Raw genomic sequence first — 18,545 nt, 5'->3', positions numbered from 1 at the left:
ATGAGCTGAATGTAGTTTAGCTTCTAGGTAAGGCCTGGATTCTCTTTCTGTAATCCAGTAACATCGAGGCAGTGATTTACCACCAGCATTTTACAGACTAATAACACAACTGTGGTTTTCCCTGGCCTTGTTTTGTTTCGGGTTTTTTTATTTTGAGAGAGCAGTTATGTATGGCTTTTCATAGGCTCTTAAGTGACTATTCTGCATGGAAAGACTATTTAAGGCCACTAAAGCAGTGGTTTTAACAGCAGAAGGCGCCAAAACATGCTGTGTGGCTTGTCCTAGGAGCTCTGATGTAACTTACACCTGTGTCTCCTGGAACTGCTCCTCCTGTCTTTCTGCTTTGCCTGTTAGAAGAGGAAGAAAATGCTATTTGGGAAGCCCAAGACTTTCCTGTGCACCTTTTTAGCACGATGTCAGGAAAGCTCTGATGTTGTCTTTGCTCTTTAGTTTCTTTCTCCCTGCGTTCTGAATTCCATCCGTTTCTTGGATCTTGTGATTCTCCTACTCTCTGATTCTCCTAGCCCTGTGGTATACACACTCTGTTTCCTTGGTACCTTGTGTTCAGCTGTGCAGACATCCAGGTGTTGCTTTGTTTGGTGTCATGTGGCCCAAGAGGCAACAGACAACGCTGAAGCAGGGACAGATGGATTTTGATATGAAAAGCAAAGGCACGTTTGCTGGCTGTCTACTGGAGGCCACAAGCCAGTAAAAAACCGTTAAACCTGTAGGAACTTCAAAATGGTGGACAGGCTTCCTGGGAGCTGGAGCGTGTTGCACAGTGGGTCCTTCCCCCACCATGGGCTGTGCCTGCATCTCTGTATTCCTGCAGTAGCGGCAGAGGCAGTACTGGGAAAAGACCTGAGCAAAGCGGAGAAGCAAGACTCCTCTCAGCTAAATGCTGAATAGCAAGAGCCAGGCCTTTGGAGCTGGTTCGTAGACCACCCAGCTCACGGGTTTCACCGTGTCTGGCAGTATCAGACTGCTTGACTACAATCATCCAAAACAACACAGGGTGTTTTTTTATTCTTTTCCTCTTTATTTCAACAATATATATGTACATATGTACAAAAACATCTACGCCTACTTTTTTTTTTCTTTTCTTTTTTTAACAATTTCATGTGATTTACAAAACAGGACAGCAAAATAACTTATAAACGATACGAATACTGTACAAAAATAAAACCCATTAAACTGCTGGAAGTTGGTCTTTTACAGTGTTACAGATCACTAGTCTGTTAAACAGCATTTTGAAGTGTGTGTCCAGTCTGGTGGATGCTGGGCTAAGTCCATCTGCAAACTGAAAATGAGATCTGCCATACAGGTTGTGACAAAGCATTCAGAAAAGGAGTTATGTTGTACAGCTATACCTTTAAAGCCGTGACTTCTCTACAGCAATGAGCTTTCTTAACCGAGAAAAGGAGCTGTCCTAACCTCAGCACTCTTACGTATCTCCAAAATAGTACAAGTATGTAGGTATTAAGAGAATCTGATTTGCCTTTTCTTTTCCAACACTTGCAACACTCTTCAAAACCCAACTTCCAAGATGCAAAGAACTAACCTGCAGTTTGTTTTACGCGTCAGAGCCACTGTTTGCTTTTACTAAAATAAAAACACCGAAACCCCAAACAAACAATAAACAATAAAACGAAAATCTCTCGGCTTGATTATCCCCAATATATTCTGTTAGTGGTTAATGAATGTTGTCAATCCCGTCTGTCCAACGCTGACATACAGCACGTTACACCAAATGGGTTACACCGCTTAGGAAGGTTTCTTTCAGAAGCAGGATCCCGTTGTCACACACACCACGGCGACACACGCCTGTACGTCCCACAGTGTCCCCAGGTGCCCCCTGCCTGCTGGTTCTGTCAGATGTTGCAGGAACAACGGCGTCTTGTTACACGCGCACCCTACCCCAGATACGCGAGGTGGAAACCACAAACCTGGCCATTTACTTCCACATGTCGGTTAATCCTGGTAGCTAAGTGAGCGGGCTGTCTCCGTGCTGCCTCGGGAGCTCGCTTATCAGCTGTGGCTTTGCGCCGCGGTTGGTGCTGAGGGTGCCTCATGCTTCACAGGATCAGGCCTCTCGTCTGCCAAGTGCTGCATTTGTCCCACAAAATGGCAACAACCCGGGCCGCAGGAAGGGCTTGAAATCCCACGTGGTGAAATCCATGGAGGAGGAGGAGAAGGATGACGAGCGTGCACACGCCTCTGGATCCCACCAGCCTGCACGTGGCCCTGACCCCACTCCACAAGGCAGCATTGACAGTACTGGTAAGCAGGACACTTGCTGTATTTCTAGGTCGAGAAATACTCGAGGCTACCTATGTTTATTAGGAAGAACGTATGTCCCTACAACTCGATTTGGACACCAGAAATGAAGGTTTGGTTTCTAAAACAAATGTTTCAAAAAGCTGAAACAGAGGTAGAAAGTGTGCTTGGTTTCCTGATGTCTTCACTGAAGAAAACACATCCCTTTTTAGTTCCACAGACTGCTCAATATCCCCAATGCCTTAAAAGCAGTTCTCTTCACATAGACGGAATTTATCATGAACTACACAGGTAAAAACACTATATGCAAACAGATTTCTAATGCTGAAAGCCTTATGCAACTGTAGAAGAAAACACTCTACTCTCTGAGTTAATTTTTTTTTAAATGTTAATCTCTAGGAAGCAAGCTTTTTCTCAGGTAAAACAATAAGATACTGTAATCGCAGGTGTACTAGCAAGGTTTCTTTTTTTTATGTACAGCATTTTACAAGATTACCTAAATTCATCTGCAGTGGAAACACTTTGGGTTTCAGTGTGGTCACTCACAAGATGAATTTGGCCCTAAGCCTCTATAGTAGGGCTGCACCTCCCCTTCCTCTTTGGGAGGAAGGGGTAAAAACCAACCAGGAGAAGAACGTTTCTGGAAAAAAAAAAAGTGTAAACAGAATTTTCCCCACTTTATGCAGCTGTGGAGGGGAAAAAAACCCCACCAAAACACCAAATCCCACCACTGGTAATCTGTTACAGTTCATGCTTTTTAACATAAAAAAATAAGGAAAGAAATACCCAGCAAATGACCATGACTTGAAGTTTCCCTTTGACCACCTTTTGCTCCCCTTAAAGAGCAAAAGAAAAGAGCTTTAGAATCAAAGTAATATTGCTTTTACCAGCGTTTGACGTGCCATGCCGTGGTACAATGCAAAAGTACTAGGAGAAACTTTTGTTGTAAGGAGCTAACAACACACCTTCTGTGCTGTTATTTCCCATTAACTCATGATTTTTCCCCATACTCTGCAGAAACAGTGACCAACAGATGCAGGAGCCCTTCTGACTCGCCCCGTACAATACTGTCAGCCGTTTCCATTAGCAGAGTGCTCTTAAGGAAAGGTCTACTCTCTCCATACGTAAGTACACGCAACTCCTGCGGGAGCCAGGCAACGGTATGAAGGGAATAAATCTTTAAGGCAAGTGTAGGAAGAGAAAAAGCCTTTAAGAAAGCAGCAGCGGTTTATAAGAAGGATGGTAGCTGCTGTTATGCATCCATTCAAACAAAACACAGCAGAATAAAGCACTGTTAGTGACATTTCTATAGTACAGTACTGTATTTATTGACAAATTAAAAGTATAGAATCAACTAGGGGGCGTACGGTTCTGCTCCCATGCCCCCACCAACACTATCTCGGCTGACTTATGTTCTTCCAGGTAAGCAAATAACAGAGCTAAATACACGTAGGGTCAGAAATCAACTGAGTTGCTGTGGGGGTTTTGTTGTGGTTTTGGTTTGTTTGTTTGGGGTTTTTTTGCCTTAAGTATCTTCTTGAATTATCTGTGTTTTTCCTGGAAAAGTGCAGCTTATATTCAAAAGTATAGTTAATATAAAGAAAAAATTAAAAAGGCCCATTTACTTTACAGGGCCTTCTTCACTATAAATTCAACTTATCTCGGTATATCAATCAGATGCTATCAGTAACACAATGCAATGTTTCTCTTGACAGTCTCTTTGAATGCAGGATCGTTCTGCAACAGAAGTAAACCCACTTCTACAATGTGCTATGGAGTTTTTATCTGAGAGCTCTCTATGTGACTCGGAAAGTGGTTTTACTCAACAAACTCTAAATACAAGCAGCGTTTTACACTGTTCAACAAAACATGTTCATGACATAGCAATTACAAAGACCTTGGGGTCACACTACTGCGGTGGCACAGGCCAGACCATCCAGTCAGACGTATGTACATTAGCACTGACGCTTTATATTCGCCGGATATCCCCGTTCCTTCTTCTCACCACTTAGTCCACCCGCTCCAGACTGCTGTTCCCAGCTCGGAGACGAGGAGGTGGGGGGCACGGAGCACCTGTTTGTGTGTGTTTTGAACATCGGCTGCGTGTGCTTTCGGACAGCGAGGACGACCAGCAGTGCAGTGGATGCTCGTGCTGCCACCACCACCATGTCCTGGCCACAGCTCACCTCCCCGCAGCCCTGCTGCCCTCCCTCTCTGGCACAGCCCCCTGCCTTACAAGGAGCTGCTGGGGCTGGACTTTTTGGATCGCTTGATCATGCTGGGGTGAAACTCAGTGTGGCGGCGGGCGTGCTTGGTCAGGTGGTCGCTCCGCATGAACCGCTTCTCACACAGGGGGCACCGAAACTGTTTCTCACCGGTGTGGGTTCGGTAGTGCCGCGTGAGCTCGTCAGAACGGGAGAACTTTTTAAGGCAGTCGGGCCACGTGCAGGGGAACGGTCGCTCGCCTGCAGGGAGGAAAGGACAACAAGAGATTTTGAGGGGTGGGGGTAATGCAGGCCAGCACGTACCAGCTTTGCTGAGCAGCCAGGGAACATGCTACCGAGGGGAAAAAGGCTGCTTTTGTTTCCTGCTGTGGTGCCAGCGTCTGTGGAGTTGTTGATGACTCGCTTCATCAGGTTTCAGTCTCACCTCCAGCAGAAGCCAAAACCCCCTCCAACTGCATGAAACTCGCGCTCCGGTGCGGAACCTTACATGACCCCAAAGGCTGTCAAAACAACAGATGAGCTCTGCCTGTGCCTGTACGTTTCTCATGTTGGGTGTGCTACGGCAGTTTGGGAAATGAGCGTCAGTATTATTCCTCTGACACTACCATCCTGCTGAACAGAATAATTTGCAACCGTTAGAAAAGAAGCAAGAAAAAAAAGAAAGATAAAAAATATCTTTCATCTATCACAAGCGGTCCCAGTCCTGGGGAGGGACTAGGGGCAGCAGTGCAGCCTCAGGGCTGCAAGCACCTACAGCAAAACCACTGTGTGGCTGCAGAGAGGACTCCTGTGTCCCGACCTCTCCTCTCGTTCCCCAGAAGTCCAAGCTGCTGCAGAAAGCACAGGTCTCCCCTCAGTCTCTTAGATGGCTGATCTCAGGACAGGAAAAGTACTTCATTATTCACAGCTCCATTGGTTTAAATCCTTGCTAGATGGCGAAGAATCAAACCAAACACCTTAACTGCACCACACTTTGGCTTTGGAAAACAAGGGTGTGGTGACTCAACAACACTCACTGCATCCCCACAGTTCACCTCTAGAGCTGCACGGGCTCTGCCCAAGGGGCACAGACCCAGTGCCTCCTTACTGACAAGGCTGACCCTAGTCTACGGCACAGACAGAAATCAAAGGTGTTTTTAAGTTCATGTGAAAGCTTTCACTTACAGACATCATGCACTGCTGCAGTTTGATGACTTAATTCCTTTCCTTAAGAAGTCTCCAGAAGAGAATATAAATGGCAGCTATGTGACAGCTATTTATAGTCAACCATGAAATATAAAAAGTACCCTAGGAGTTTTCCAGCTTGGAAGAGTTGGAAGGAAACTCAAGAACTCTATAACTTCTTGGTACTATGAAGTTTGGCACCACAGGTGAGCTCACTTTACATTTACAGATTGCAAAACAAAACAAAGCAAACAAAAAAAAAATGTGTCATTTACCAGAAAGTGTGCCTTGGAGTCCTCCCCAGACACAACAGCAGTGACAAAAGGCTAAAGGCTTGAACAAACAGCCTGGGAGGTGCTGGGAGGACAAGAAGCAGCAGAATGTGTGGGAGAGCTGTAGGGAGTTAACAATGGCACCCAGCAGGCTGAGAAGGATGGGGATGGACTAGGTAGTCTGAGATGTGGCTGCAGCACAGGTTCCAAGAGCCCTAGCAAGCCTCTCCAACTCTGCAGCCTTTTCCACAGCCTAGGCCCTTGACGATGCGTTATTTGCTGCAGGCAGCTGCTCCATCCCAGGCCAACTGCAGCAGAGCAGTGGCGAGCGTGCTCCTCCTGTGCTGGCTTTCCTCCTTCCCTCACCTTGCAGCAATGCTGGTCCTCCCTCGGTCAGGGGAGAATGGTGCAGCGGGAGACAAGCCAGTTTGGTGCCTGAGCCCAGTGGAGGCACAGTTGCCAGACATTCTGACCCAGGGATGTTTTGTTTCTTAATAAACAGGTTTCTTGGCTCTCTGCTGTTTTCAGACATGGTTGGAAGCCTTTCAAAATCAACCACTGTCCATATAGAAGAAATTAATTAGAATGGTATGTAGGAACACGTGCACAAAGGCCGTGATCGCAGCTACAGGCAGGCCCAAGCAGCACCAGGAGCTGTACGGAGCGCTTGCATCAACATCCACCATCCCCTCCTGAGTTTGCCCTGCCCAGCGCCTGCCCTTGGCATCTGAGGCAGGCGTTTCACTTGTGCTGCTCTTTTGCTATCTCACGGTTTCTGTCACAGCTCCTGGAAGCAGGCGGCAGTGGGAGGTGCAGCACAGCTTTCTAAGCTTCCCCCAGGAACGTGGGAGAGGTGCTATACATCTTGCGTGCACGGAGGCATCTAGGATATGCCTCTGTGTCAGGCACTCACACCCCAGAGCAGTGGGAGCCGTTCAGGCATCCTGCCCCATCCCCAGAAGCCATATTTTTAACCATTTACCCCAGGACAGCTCTTTGGCCTGCTGAGGGGCCTAAATGCACTGCAGGAAAATCAGGTGCCTGGGCTAGATAACAAGGATCTTGCAGCATCTACATTTTAGGCACGGTAGTATCCAACTTGGGTGCCTAAAAGCAGTGGTTTGAATCTGGCCACATGTAGCCCTCAATAACTGGGCTTCCCTCGCCCCTGTCCCCAGAATTGCAGATGGGAAGACAAAATGGAGCCCAGTGACTGGAATTCCCTCTGAAAGGTGAGGGGAGTAGCGTGATCTCTACCATCGCTAGCCTGCACATCTATTTCACAGGCCAAAAAGAGGCACTTTTGGGTTACACAGCAGGAGCACAAAGCTTTGGAGAAAGGCAGGGCTTGCTCAGGACCCCTTGTGTGCCAGCCCTGAGGTTGGCATGCCATAATTCTGACGGGAGAGCTGCCATGTACTAGGACAGCAGCCGCAGCAGAGACAGCCAGCCACACTCCCTCAGACTCACAAGAGCGCCTGCTAGCAATCGCTGCTCAGGCACACGCTGGCAGAGAATGGCTCCCCTACCTCAGCAATATGAGCCCACAGAGGCTGCCACGGCCACTTTAGAAGCACGTATACAAAAGTAGGCCAGGCATAATCCCTAGCACCAGGATGCATTAAACTGCAGACTTCTCAGAGCAGAGAGACAAAGCGAGGCAGAGAGGCTTTTCCAGGCCCTCAGGGGTTGTCTCCGAGCCTTGAAGATCAGCTGCTCCCCTCCAGTGCAAAACTGTAACACTGATGACACCAGTGGAAAGGGATGGTGCTTCAATGACCGACTTAATAGGTGCAGAGCAACAGTGGTGCGTGTGTCCAGGAGGCTTCTGGGGCAAGGCAGAGACACCTGACGACATGTGATGATTACCCACTCAGCAAAGTCAGTCACGATATCTGCTGGTTGCATTTCACACACTATTTTTTTAAAGCAGTGGAGACATTTGTGGAAGAGTCCATTGAGCTAACAGGTCTTGCAGCTCCCAGGCAGCCAGGCAGGCAGTCTCTCAGAGAGCTGCAAGGCAAGCCAGTGCTGCCTTCATCTGTAGATACGGACTTCTGTGGCACATCTCAGGCAAGAAATATCGTACCCATAGGATTTTATTTTTTCCCCTCAGTTTTGGGAGTAGTAATGCTCAAGCTTGTAATGAGCAGAATGAAGCATCAAAGCAGGGTGTTATTATACACCATTTCCTTTGGTGGCAGTACGATACTTTTAAGATATGCCTCAGATGGGATTTCCATGAAGAGATGAAGGAATGGCCCATGGTCTATGGTGTTCTGATACCTTAAAACTGTGTGACAGGATCTGAACACAAGAGAGACAAGATGAAAATTGTTTTCTTTTTTTTTTCCTTTTTTTTAAAGCAAAACAAAACGTATATCCAGGGCAGCTTACTGAAGTAATATGTGAAAAAAACCTGATTTACAGATTATAGGACAGGTGCATCTGCAGAACTCCGTTTCTTTGTCATGTGTGCCACCAGGGAGGTAGTGGGAGACATAGTTTATGCTGAGCACAAGCTAATGGTGGTTTTTCACAGGTATTCTCTCGAGCCTAATAAACTCCTGCCTCTGCAGCCCTGGCTTGCTTTAAATCTCATGTGGATGTAAAGGCCATCGTGGATCCTTTCGATCTTTGCTTCACCTGACCTTTTCTCCCTGTTCCTTGTTTCCACTCTCTAGCACAAATGGTTAGTTTTTTCTTTCTCTTAAACTCTGTATCCAAGCTGCTTTGTATGACCTGAGGCAGGTAAATTTCATTTTATTCTATTTGCATTTTATTCTAGATAGACAGTAACTTACTAAGGTGTTACTGTCCTACCCTGGGACATTCCTAATTTTCCCATACAGTAGCCTTGTGCAGGAAGCATGCATGAATGGACACAGCAGCATGAATGGACACCAAATTAGATAACCTCGACTGACCTATGTTATTAAAGATAAGACCACCAAGCACAGGGTAGGACCCTGCTGCCTGGTATTCACAGCAGCAACTATTTTAACTGTCGAAAAGGAAGAACGGCTCTGGGTTTGTCTTTTGGGATGTGGTGTCCGTGCACATCTCTCACTCTCTGCCTCTCTCCCACTCTGGCACAGCACAGCCGGCCAGGACCTCCTTCCTGCTGCAGGGATGCCCACCCTGCCTGCCCCACCTGCCTGCCACCCAGGCCCAGCCCTCCTGCCACAAACCCCAAGAGGTGGATGGGAAAGAGGGAGAGTGAAAGCACACAAACACGAAAAGCCTCAACAGCAAAATCTCTTGCCACCAGCAGGCAGCAAAACTACTTAGCAAAACAGGACAGGTATAGTCAGCTCTGTACAGTTCAGGTGAGAGAATCTAACCCCCACCTTCATCTTTCAAGATCCTCCCGTACCTCTGTGGCCCCTGGAGCTCAAAGCTTTCAAATAAATCTTGGGTACCTCAGGAGTAACTGGTCCTAAATCACGCTCCTTGACTTGGAGATGACAATGATCACATTTCTTGTTTTTTTTTCTTCTTCCCTTCCTGCAATCCCACTCAGTCACCACTCTTGCAATGACTCAGTGCCTCCTGAAGTATTAGGCTCTCTAGGTGGAAGATACCATCCAGCTCATTGCAAAAGATAAGAAGAAAGACAAGCTATCTTGCTTCCCACAGAGTAGCTGCTGCCTCAGGTGACTTTCCACCCCCGGCACATTGCAGCCCCACACTCCCTGAATGAGCAAGTTCCTGTGGGACACTGGACTTTGACTGAGTGTTCGCAAGCCAGATATTCTTGTGAAGATGAATCTTGCAGACACTTGTGAGCCCATTTTAGAGCAGAGAGACCAGAGGCTTTTCAAACAGCCTTTTTCCTCTTCTGATGTACTCCAAAATCAGATCAATAGAACACGTGGCAACCACAAGGCACAGATGCTGGTGTGAAAAGGCACAGAGCAAGATCAACTGCACTGAGGATGCTAGCAACCGTGTGCCCGAATCAGGGTTTCTGCAGCACCTGAATTGTGCCCATCTGGTCCAGCAAGAGATCAAAGGACGCTGCCTGTGGGATAGGCAATGGATGGATGGGTTGCAGGGAGAGGTTTACTCTGGCAACACTCAGGACTAAACACCACAAGACAATTCAGGTGTTAAAAATGCTGCTTTCAGCAAGTATTTAGACTGCTCTGACATTGTCAAAGGTATCACTGACAGCTGCATGCACATGCAGGTGTTTGAGCCTCTTTCAAAAGACCAGATGCAAAACTACCTGCTAAAACCCACTGCTGCTGTGCTGCCGGCAGTCTGAATCCCAGCGGGACTGAATCTTGCACTTGCCCCCATTTGACACAGCATCAGATGCATGGGATTTCCTTAGAGCTTCCCTGCTAATCACAACACTCCTAGCCTGCCTTGCAAAAGGCTTTCTTTGGAGGACCATGCCTCCAAAATATACGTATATATTTATCAGTTGAGGAAGCTACCTAGGACACAAGAGACCTCTCCAAAGCTCACCAGAGAGTCAAACCTACACTTTCAAGACTGAGAAGTGCCCCCAGCAGTACACTCTCCTGTGTGTGGGAAAAGTTCTTACTGCTTCTCCTTTCCTGTCTTGCCTCCGTTTGAACTTCCTCAGTTTCGCATCAATTTAAATACCAACCAAATGGCCAACCAATGGTTAGAGGCCAGCTCCTAGCCTAGTGCCTAGGGCACTCACCTTGCATTGAAGAGCACTGGGTTTAAGTTCCTGCCCTGTCTGAATGATTAAACACTCAGTTAAAGGGAGACAGCTTTGGCAGGGGAAGGAGGAACTTTAGAAGCCTTCCTGACGGTGGTATGTTTTTTGTTATTCTGCTACAAATTTATCAGTCAGTGTTTCAAGAGACTCTTCCCTCAAGTTTAAGGCACTTACGGGGTGTTTTTAGGCTATTCGCAGTTATTGTGACTGGAATGTAGACGGTGACCTGCACTAACATGAGTAATCAGAATCCCAAGTGTGTTTTGCCATTGCTACTTCAGACTCTGCTTCATCTTCACATGGGAGCTGTGCAGGGCCATGAGCAGCCTGGCGCACAACAGCACAGACATTGACGAAGGGCAACGATTGTTCCTGCAGGGATCCTACCAGCTGGGGCTGCGAGACACAGCAGCTAACAAGAGCAGGTGACACCCACCTGCGATCTTCAATGCCACAGCACAACAACGTGATGGAACTTGGTAAAACTGCATTTTCAGGAAACTGGAGTTGCACTTTTACGGGTTATGCCTGCTCACTGTGTCCGGCCTACATGTGCACACCTTCACATTGACTCAAGTGATATACAAACCATTCTGGAGTGCTTTCCCACTGTGATCCATTTGCTTCAAGTTTTTTATTCTTTAGCAGAATACCCACAGCAAAACCTAAATGATGCAAACCCAAACAGCTGGGCCAAGTCAGGCAACACTGAACTTAATCTTCAGGATTTTTGCCTACCTTACTCAGTTGGCAAGGCTTCCAGTCAGCATGACTGTATTTCTCTGAGACCTGGAAACAGGCCCATTAGAACTCCAGAAATTTGCACATTTGCAAATTTGAGAAATGAGTGTTTCAGATGGAGGTCTGAATTTAGCAAAAAGTGTCCTGCTGGCTCCACTATCTGTTCTTTGTTCTTCTTCTAAAGGATCTGGCAAAGTGACCTCCCATGAGCTGGATAAGAGGGGCTTAAAACGTTACATTTCAGATTATGCTTCCACAAAATACCCAAAAAACCCTCCCAGAGAGCAGAGGGTCGTCAACATATCAGCATCTGTATGGTCTATCCAGCTAAAGAACCTACAACAGACATAACAAATCAGCACAGTCAAATCCAAACAGATCAGGGAGGAGGGGGCTGGATCTAAGCCGTGGTACCTAGACTGCTGCACCAGGCACTTATATTTCTATTGGAAATGCTCCTCAGGTTTGCCATGGAGACTTCCAACCTACAGGTCCACACCTCTGCCTGCAGCTCAGCTATGGAACATCCGTGACAGCCATATGCCAGGAGAGTTCAATGGCACAACAGCTGCCCGATGTAGCAAAAACCTCTGGGTATTGTTTGGACCTGGTCTACAGCTGAAAAGCCCAGCAGAAGAGGAAGAACTTTTCACTTGTTTTGTTTTTGTGCATCTAACCTCTTGATTAAGGGTACCCAATGCAGATGTGAACTTCCCATTGATCTGCAGAACCACATATCGAGAAGCATTTGGGATTTGCCTCCCCAGACAAGTAAAGTACAGATCCTGCATGAGGAAGTGTCTTACAAACTAGCTTTATGGTACCTTTTCTGTCTCTCTTCCCTGACCAGAAGGATCAGCTCTCAGTGACCACATGCCCTTTAACTGGTTTGTATTCATGCCATTACAGCAAACCTACATGCCTTAAAAGTTTGCTTCTCCTGCCAGTTTCTCTCCCTATTGGTATCTCACACTTTGCTCTCTTCTGAGATTGCTTGTTTACTCTCATACGCCTTTATTTTCCCTAGAGACCCTCTGGTCTGCACATACCTCTGTGTTAAGCTGCTGCCTGCCTCTGCGTCTTCGAGGCTAATAATGACTACACATTACTGGCCATAATCAAACCTCTAAAACTATCTATTTAGAGAAGTCTGTGCATTTTCAAGGTAACTCTCTGCTCATCTGCTGTTGTGTGTCACCTTCTTGGTCAGCTGAGACTCTGGCCTTCTCCTGACTTCTGCACTGCTGCCAGGTCTTCACAGCATGCCTGGGCCTTTTTCTGTGCTCTGAAGGGAAGGTCTGTAAGACTCACTCCTGCCATCCCACTGCTCAAGATTCCCAAGCAGACATACCACTGGTAATCCGTCCTGCCACCATCAAACATGAGCCGGGCTTATGTGTTCTGTACTCCCATAATACCATCCTACAAGGGATGCAGAAATCTAAGGTATGGTCACCTTGTAAAGCTGTATCCCTCCACCTGCCTTCCCAACAAACAGCTTTTGGCCTATGAGCCACTGGGGATAAAGCCATCTTTTCTCTCCTACACAAAGTACCATGCACCTCAGAGATACTCCTTGAAAAACCTCATGCAGAACAACCTTATCTATAGTGCTCTTTCTGCTCAAGACACCAGAGCCTAAATGATAAATTCCAAGTTATTTTTGGATGGCAGTGAAGGGGCAGGGGAGGCAAGAGGTCAGTTTCAGTGATATGCTTGTCACTGTATCCCTAGGCCTTCGCAGATTAATACATTGTGCTGGTTTTGGCTAGGATAGAGTTATTTTTCTCCCTAGTAGCTGGTACAGGGCTGTGTTTTGGATTTAGTGTGCAAATAATGTCGTAACACATTGATGCTTCAGTTGTGGCTCAGTAGTGCTTATCTTAAGTGAAAGTCTGTTCAGTTTCCCATGCCCTGCCAGCAAGCAGGTGCACCAGGAGCTGGGAGGGAGCACGGCCAGGAGAGCTGAGCCTAACTAGCCAAAGGGCTGTTCCACACCACAGGATGTTGTGCCCGCTGTATGAGCTGAGGGGAGTTGGAGCACAGGGGCGGATCGCTGCTCAGGCATCGGTCACTGGGTGGTGAGCAACTGCACTGGGCAGCATGTGTTTGTCTTGGGTTTTATTTCACCGTCTTGTTATCCTCATTTTCATTACTATTATTATAATAACTTTTCTTATTATTTTACTTATTAAATTGTTCATACCTCAGCCTACGAGCTGTACTTGTTTTTGGTTCTCCTCCCCATCCCACCAGTGGAGGGAGGGGGAGGTGTGAGCGAGTGGCTGCGTGGTGCCCAGTTGCTGGCTGGAGCAAAGCCACGACATACATTTTGAATGTAGGTACACATACGTCATAGCATTAGAAGAGCCTGATCATATCACAGAGACACCAGGGGCCTGGCAAGGAATGAAAGGATCATCCCCCTGGGAAGGGGCAGAGTTCAGCTTTCCTTGGCTTCCTCCTTCTCTGCTACGTCAGGCTGAGGTCAGTGGGACTGGTGGCACAAGCAAGGGGGCAGTCTGCACAAGGACGACACGCAGTGCCATCCACTGACCTTTTTCTGTTAAGATCAATACAGAAGACAGTTTCTGATGGACAGCTACTTTAGGTCTTCTGGAAATTGACTTAGAGTCATCATCAAAGGGCAAAACTTCAAGCAAACCATAACACAGGTAGTTTTAGTCTCTGAAACACGAAATGCTTTTCAACCTACAAGTTTAAAGAATCATAAACAAGAAGCACAGACTTCTAACCTCTGAACATCAAGTCTTTGGTCTTCTGCCCTCCTGTCTTTATTTGGTGTCTCATTTCTTGCTTTGTATTAGCTTACCAAAAGTGGTCTGTCAGGTTTTTATATTCTCACCATCACAGAGCACACAGCTGTATCCGATGCTTTCCAGCCTTCTCAGTTAGGATCTGTGCATAAAGCAAGCTGTGGCTACAAGCAAGCTCATGGGTGTGGAGGGAAATCCTAAAATTTTCCAAGGGATATTAGGATTAAATATTACAAATTTAAGACCAGAAAGCTTCTATTGGTGGCTGCACTGAATACTACACAGCAGTAAGAAACCCAGCTGGTGGCCTGATGAAAAACGGCAAGTAGATGAAAACAGTTCAAGAGGTTCAAATATATGACAGATAAATTATGTGGGAGGAAAAAAAGTACTAAAGGAGATGCATTAATGCTCTGCAATACTCAGTTATGAACAACTCCAGAGGTCCCATTGAATCCTACTGTTGCTAAGGAATTGTTCTGCCATCTATAAAAATAATTAACATTAGCAGTACTGTTTAGCATTTCAGTTGCCTGCAATTAACTGTTCACGCTAGGAAGCTCTGAAGTTCATTACTGCTGGATGTCTGCAGTGGTTCCAATCACACCGAACTACCATGACGATACACCAGTGCATCAGAGTCAGACACCTCATCCTTGGAGCTAAGGCCACCCACCAGTCAGTGGCACATGCTAAACCTCATGCCACTTCAGAAGATACTTATTATAACACTACTGCTTACAGCAAGCCGTGTGGGTTGTACAGTATATTAATTTACATGTCATCACCCAGAATGCCATCCCAGTTGATGTCTATTTTAGTTCCCATACCATGGTGGATATCTGAGCATGGGGTAGTGTGTGGAAATGATGCTAACCCATTTTCTTTGTCACTTAGGAGCCAACATTTGGCAAGGCGTCCATTACATTCAGCCTCCAAAAGAGCATCAGAGCTGCAGTCTCTGAGACATAACACAACAATCCTTGGCACTGTTCCTAAGGTCAGTACAGGGTCACGACTGACCATCCTCTTTCCCAGCTGATAGAGACAGTCTTAACAGTCTAAGCTCACGGCTGTGCCACAGCCAGTAATCCTCCTGCTCATGCCCTTCCCCCATCTCTCGAGCTGAGCACCCAGCAGACTTGCCAGCAGGGCACAGGTAGGTAACCAACACCAGGTCCCCTCCTCTGCAGTGCACGTACACCATGGCACGCAAGCAAGCCAGAGCAGCATGAGCTTCATGGGAGCTCAGGTGTGGCCATGCCCCACCACGGCTGCATTAAACGCTACAGCAACGCCTTGTAGTGTGTTCCTCAGGTGGCAAATTTGTATTTCCCCATTTACCAACAGACAAGTCCAGCAATGGACCACCACCTACAGAACAGGTGTGAAGCACGTGAAATAAGCACGGGCAGTGCTGGCCCCCTTCGATCTGCTCCTTTCCACATTTGCACACAACCCTTTAATTTAGATGGATTTTTAAGCAGCCGTTAAATCCACTGTACCGTGACACTAACTGCAATTCTGACACATAAGGGTTTTTATTCGGCTACTTGCACTACAGGGTTTAAAAAAACCCAGACAACAAACCACCAGACGAAAAAACACCCCGAACAGATAGAAAAGTGTGCAACTGCAGCCTCCGTCGCGCTTCACCCAGGCCCAGCCGCAGGAGGTACGGATCCCTGCCGCAGGTATTTTTCCGTCCCCTGGGTTCCATCTTGCCACACCCTCCTGGGCGGCCGGGCGCGGGCCAGGAAGCCCGGGGAGCCTTGCCTCCGCGCAACACGCCTCGGCTGGGCCGACACAGCCGGTGAGTGCCGCTGTCCCGACCATAGCGGCCGGAGGGGCCGGTTTGCAGACTGACCCGGCTGCCTGGCGGTAGTCTGCTCCAGAGGGAGACCGCGGGACTGACACCGGTTTTGGCGCGATGTGCGTCTCCAGCGTTCCCCTCTAGCCCGCTGGGTCCGTGGCTCACGGGAGGGGGCTGTGTCGGCGGGACGCGGGGGATACAGCTCGCCCCGCTGCAGAGGCACGCCGCCGCCGCGCCCCACTCCTGTACGGCGGCTCCTGGGCACCCAGGGCCCCGACGCTCAGCACCGCCCCTGGGCGGCTCTGCGAGGGCGGTGTGGCCGAGCGCCGGTTCCGACGGCCGGAGCGGCGGCGGTACGCAGGTCGCGCACGGGCCGCAGCCCTGCGGGGGCCGTTCGGGGAGTACGTGCTGAACTCGGCTGCGGGCGCTCGCCCGCCTACGCCGGCAGAACACCTGATCCTCGCCGCCCCGGCGATTTCTCCACCGAGGCCCCGAGTGGGCGAGGCGTACCCCGGCACAGACGCCCCCCGAGCATCCATAGACTGGCCAAGTTTTCTTCGCTCCCCCGCGGGCCCCGCGCTGTCGGTGGGGGACGGACGGGAGGGGAACGGACCAGGGGACGGGGGGCAGGGCGCAGCGAGAGACGCTGCCGCAGCCCCGCCCGGGGAGGCCGCCCGCTCCCGCCGGACTCGGGGCGCCGGTCCAGCACAGCGACGAGGCGGGAAGTGAGGGGAAAAAGTGGGGGTGAGAGAGGGAAGGAGAAAGGAAAAAAAAATTAAAAAGGAAAAATCCCAAATTTCCAGAACCCAAAGCAAAAACGGCAGGGCAGCGGGGGCGCGCGGGGATGTCGGGCGCGCCGCCGGCTGGGTTCATCCGAGGACAAGCGCTCGCTGCCTCCCACCCTCCTTCCTCCCCCCTCCCCGCTTCTCCCTCCCGCCGCCGCTGACCTGTGTGCACACGGTAGTGCGCCTTGAGGTGGGAGGACTTGCCGTAGACCTTGCCACAGCCGTTGTAGGGGCACTTGTGCCGCTTCTCGGCCGCTAGCTTCCCCTTGGGGGCGGCCCCGGCGGCGCGCAGGCGGGGGGGCGGCCCCGGCGGCGGGGTGCGGGGCGGACTGGAGCCCGACTCGGTGGCCGCGTCGCTGTCGGAGCCCGCGTCCTCGTCGGGGCTCTCCACGCTGTCGCTGCAGACGGAGGGGGCGGGCAGCGGCCGGTACTTGTTCAGCTCCAGCAGGCTCTTGGCGATGGCCAGCAGGGCGCAGTAGTCCTTCCAGGCGTCGCGGGGGTCGCGCAGCTCCCGGGCCGCCTCGCCCTCGTCCGGCACCTTCAGCCGCGCCGCCTCGGGCACGGCAGAGCGGTTGGAGATGGAGACCAGGCACTGCGCCGCCACGAAGTCCACGTAGGCGACGGCCGACATGGTTCGGCCGCGCCCCGACGACAAGGGGGCTCCGGGCGCCCTCAGCGCGCTCCCTCCGGGCCGGCCGCGCCGCCGCCAGCCATGGCCCGCCCGCGGCGCGGGGTCTCTGCGGCGCGAGTTAAGAGCGGCGGAGAACTTGGGGGGGGGTGGGGGGGTGGGCGGGGGACGAGAAAAAGAAATAAATAGCGGGGCGCCGGGCAGGTCCTTCACCGCCGCCCCCCAGGAGCAGCGCGCAGTCGGCAAGGGGGAGTGTTGCCTGTCGCCCGCTCAGCCGGGCCGGGTGCGGGTCCGGCGCGGGGGCCGGGGGAGAGGAGACCGCCCGCCGCGCCGCCGCGCCCCCCGCGCCGCGCGCCGCCCGCGTGCTCCTGCCCGGGGACGGCCGCGCCGAGTCCCATCACGTCAGGTTCGGAGCCCCCTCCCGCCCCCGCGATTGGTCAGCGGGTAGGGCCGGCCGGCTCTGTTTACCTTCTCCCCCCGCCACTCACAGCGCCCCTTTTCTAGGGGGGGTGTGTCCGCCGGGCGGCCGCCCCGCCAATCCCCGCGCTCCCTCCCCAGGCCGCGTGCTACTCCGGGCGCCCCGCCGCGCCCGCTTAAAAGGGCGCCTCCGGGGGGAGGTGCGGGGTGGCGGCGCCGCGAGGCGCTCCCGCCGTTCGGGGCGCGCTGCCGCCGGCCTTCGCTCTCCCACTGACTGTCGACGGCCCCAGCCGTGGGGCCGAGGGGCTCGGAGCGGCCCGGGGCGGCGGGGCCGCGCGGCGCCGAGAGGGTTAAGTGCCTCCTTGGAAGCCCTTCGGTCCCAGCAACCGGGCGGCCAATGGAAAGTGAGCCGGCTGATGTCACTGGCGAGGCCTCCGCCAATCAGCGCCCGGTTCCGAAGGGTGCGCAACACTTGTAAACGCGCCGGGCGCCCGCGGCCAGGCCAGCCCCGCCCCGCCGGAGTGGCGGGCACCGCGGCCCCGGCCCCGGCCCACGCGGGGCAGCGGAGGGCGCCGCCCCGCCCCTCCGGCCAGGGTTCTCTCCGCGCCGCCCCGTGGAGGGACCGGCCTCCCCGAGTTGGGTCGCGGTGGCCGAGGCGAGACCCGGAGCCTGCACGCTCCGGGGCCAGCGGGACAGAGGTGTCCGTTGGGGCCGGGGCTCCCTCAGCTCTGCGGGTAGGCTGCGGGA

General features: G+C 51.0%; 1 protein-coding gene across 1 annotated transcript; it reads right to left on the bottom strand.

Moving 5' to 3' along the window:
• Positions 1–1,042: 1,042 nt before the first annotated feature.
• KLF9 (KLF transcription factor 9) lies at positions 1,043–17,722 on the bottom strand. Its single transcript, XM_062018496.1, has 2 exons — positions 16,916–17,722; positions 1,043–4,742 (listed from the first exon to the last, which is right to left on the bottom strand). The coding sequence occupies exons 1-2, from the start codon at positions 17,382–17,384 to the stop codon at positions 4,510–4,512; spliced, it is 702 nt and encodes a 233-aa protein (XP_061874480.1). The 5' UTR covers positions 17,385–17,722; the 3' UTR covers positions 1,043–4,509.
• Between the last annotated feature and the right edge of the window lie 823 nt (positions 17,723–18,545).

The sequence above is a fragment of the Colius striatus genome, chromosome Z (assembly GCF_028858725.1).
Source record: "Colius striatus isolate bColStr4 chromosome Z, bColStr4.1.hap1, whole genome shotgun sequence".
Classification (NCBI taxonomy): domain Eukaryota; kingdom Metazoa; phylum Chordata; class Aves; order Coliiformes; family Coliidae; genus Colius; species Colius striatus.
Note: the sequence above shows the minus strand (reverse complement) of the source record. Positions and strands in the feature narration are given on the sequence as shown.

Coding starts and splice junctions, on each gene's coding strand:
- KLF9 (XM_062018496.1), bottom strand. CDS start 17,384: ATGTCGGCCGTCGCCTACGTGGACTTCGTGGCGGCGCAGTGCCTGGTC. Junction 4,743..16,915: donor GCACTACCGTGTGCACACAG/GTCAGCGGCGGC, acceptor TCCTCCCTGCAG/GCGAGCGACCGTTCCCCTGC.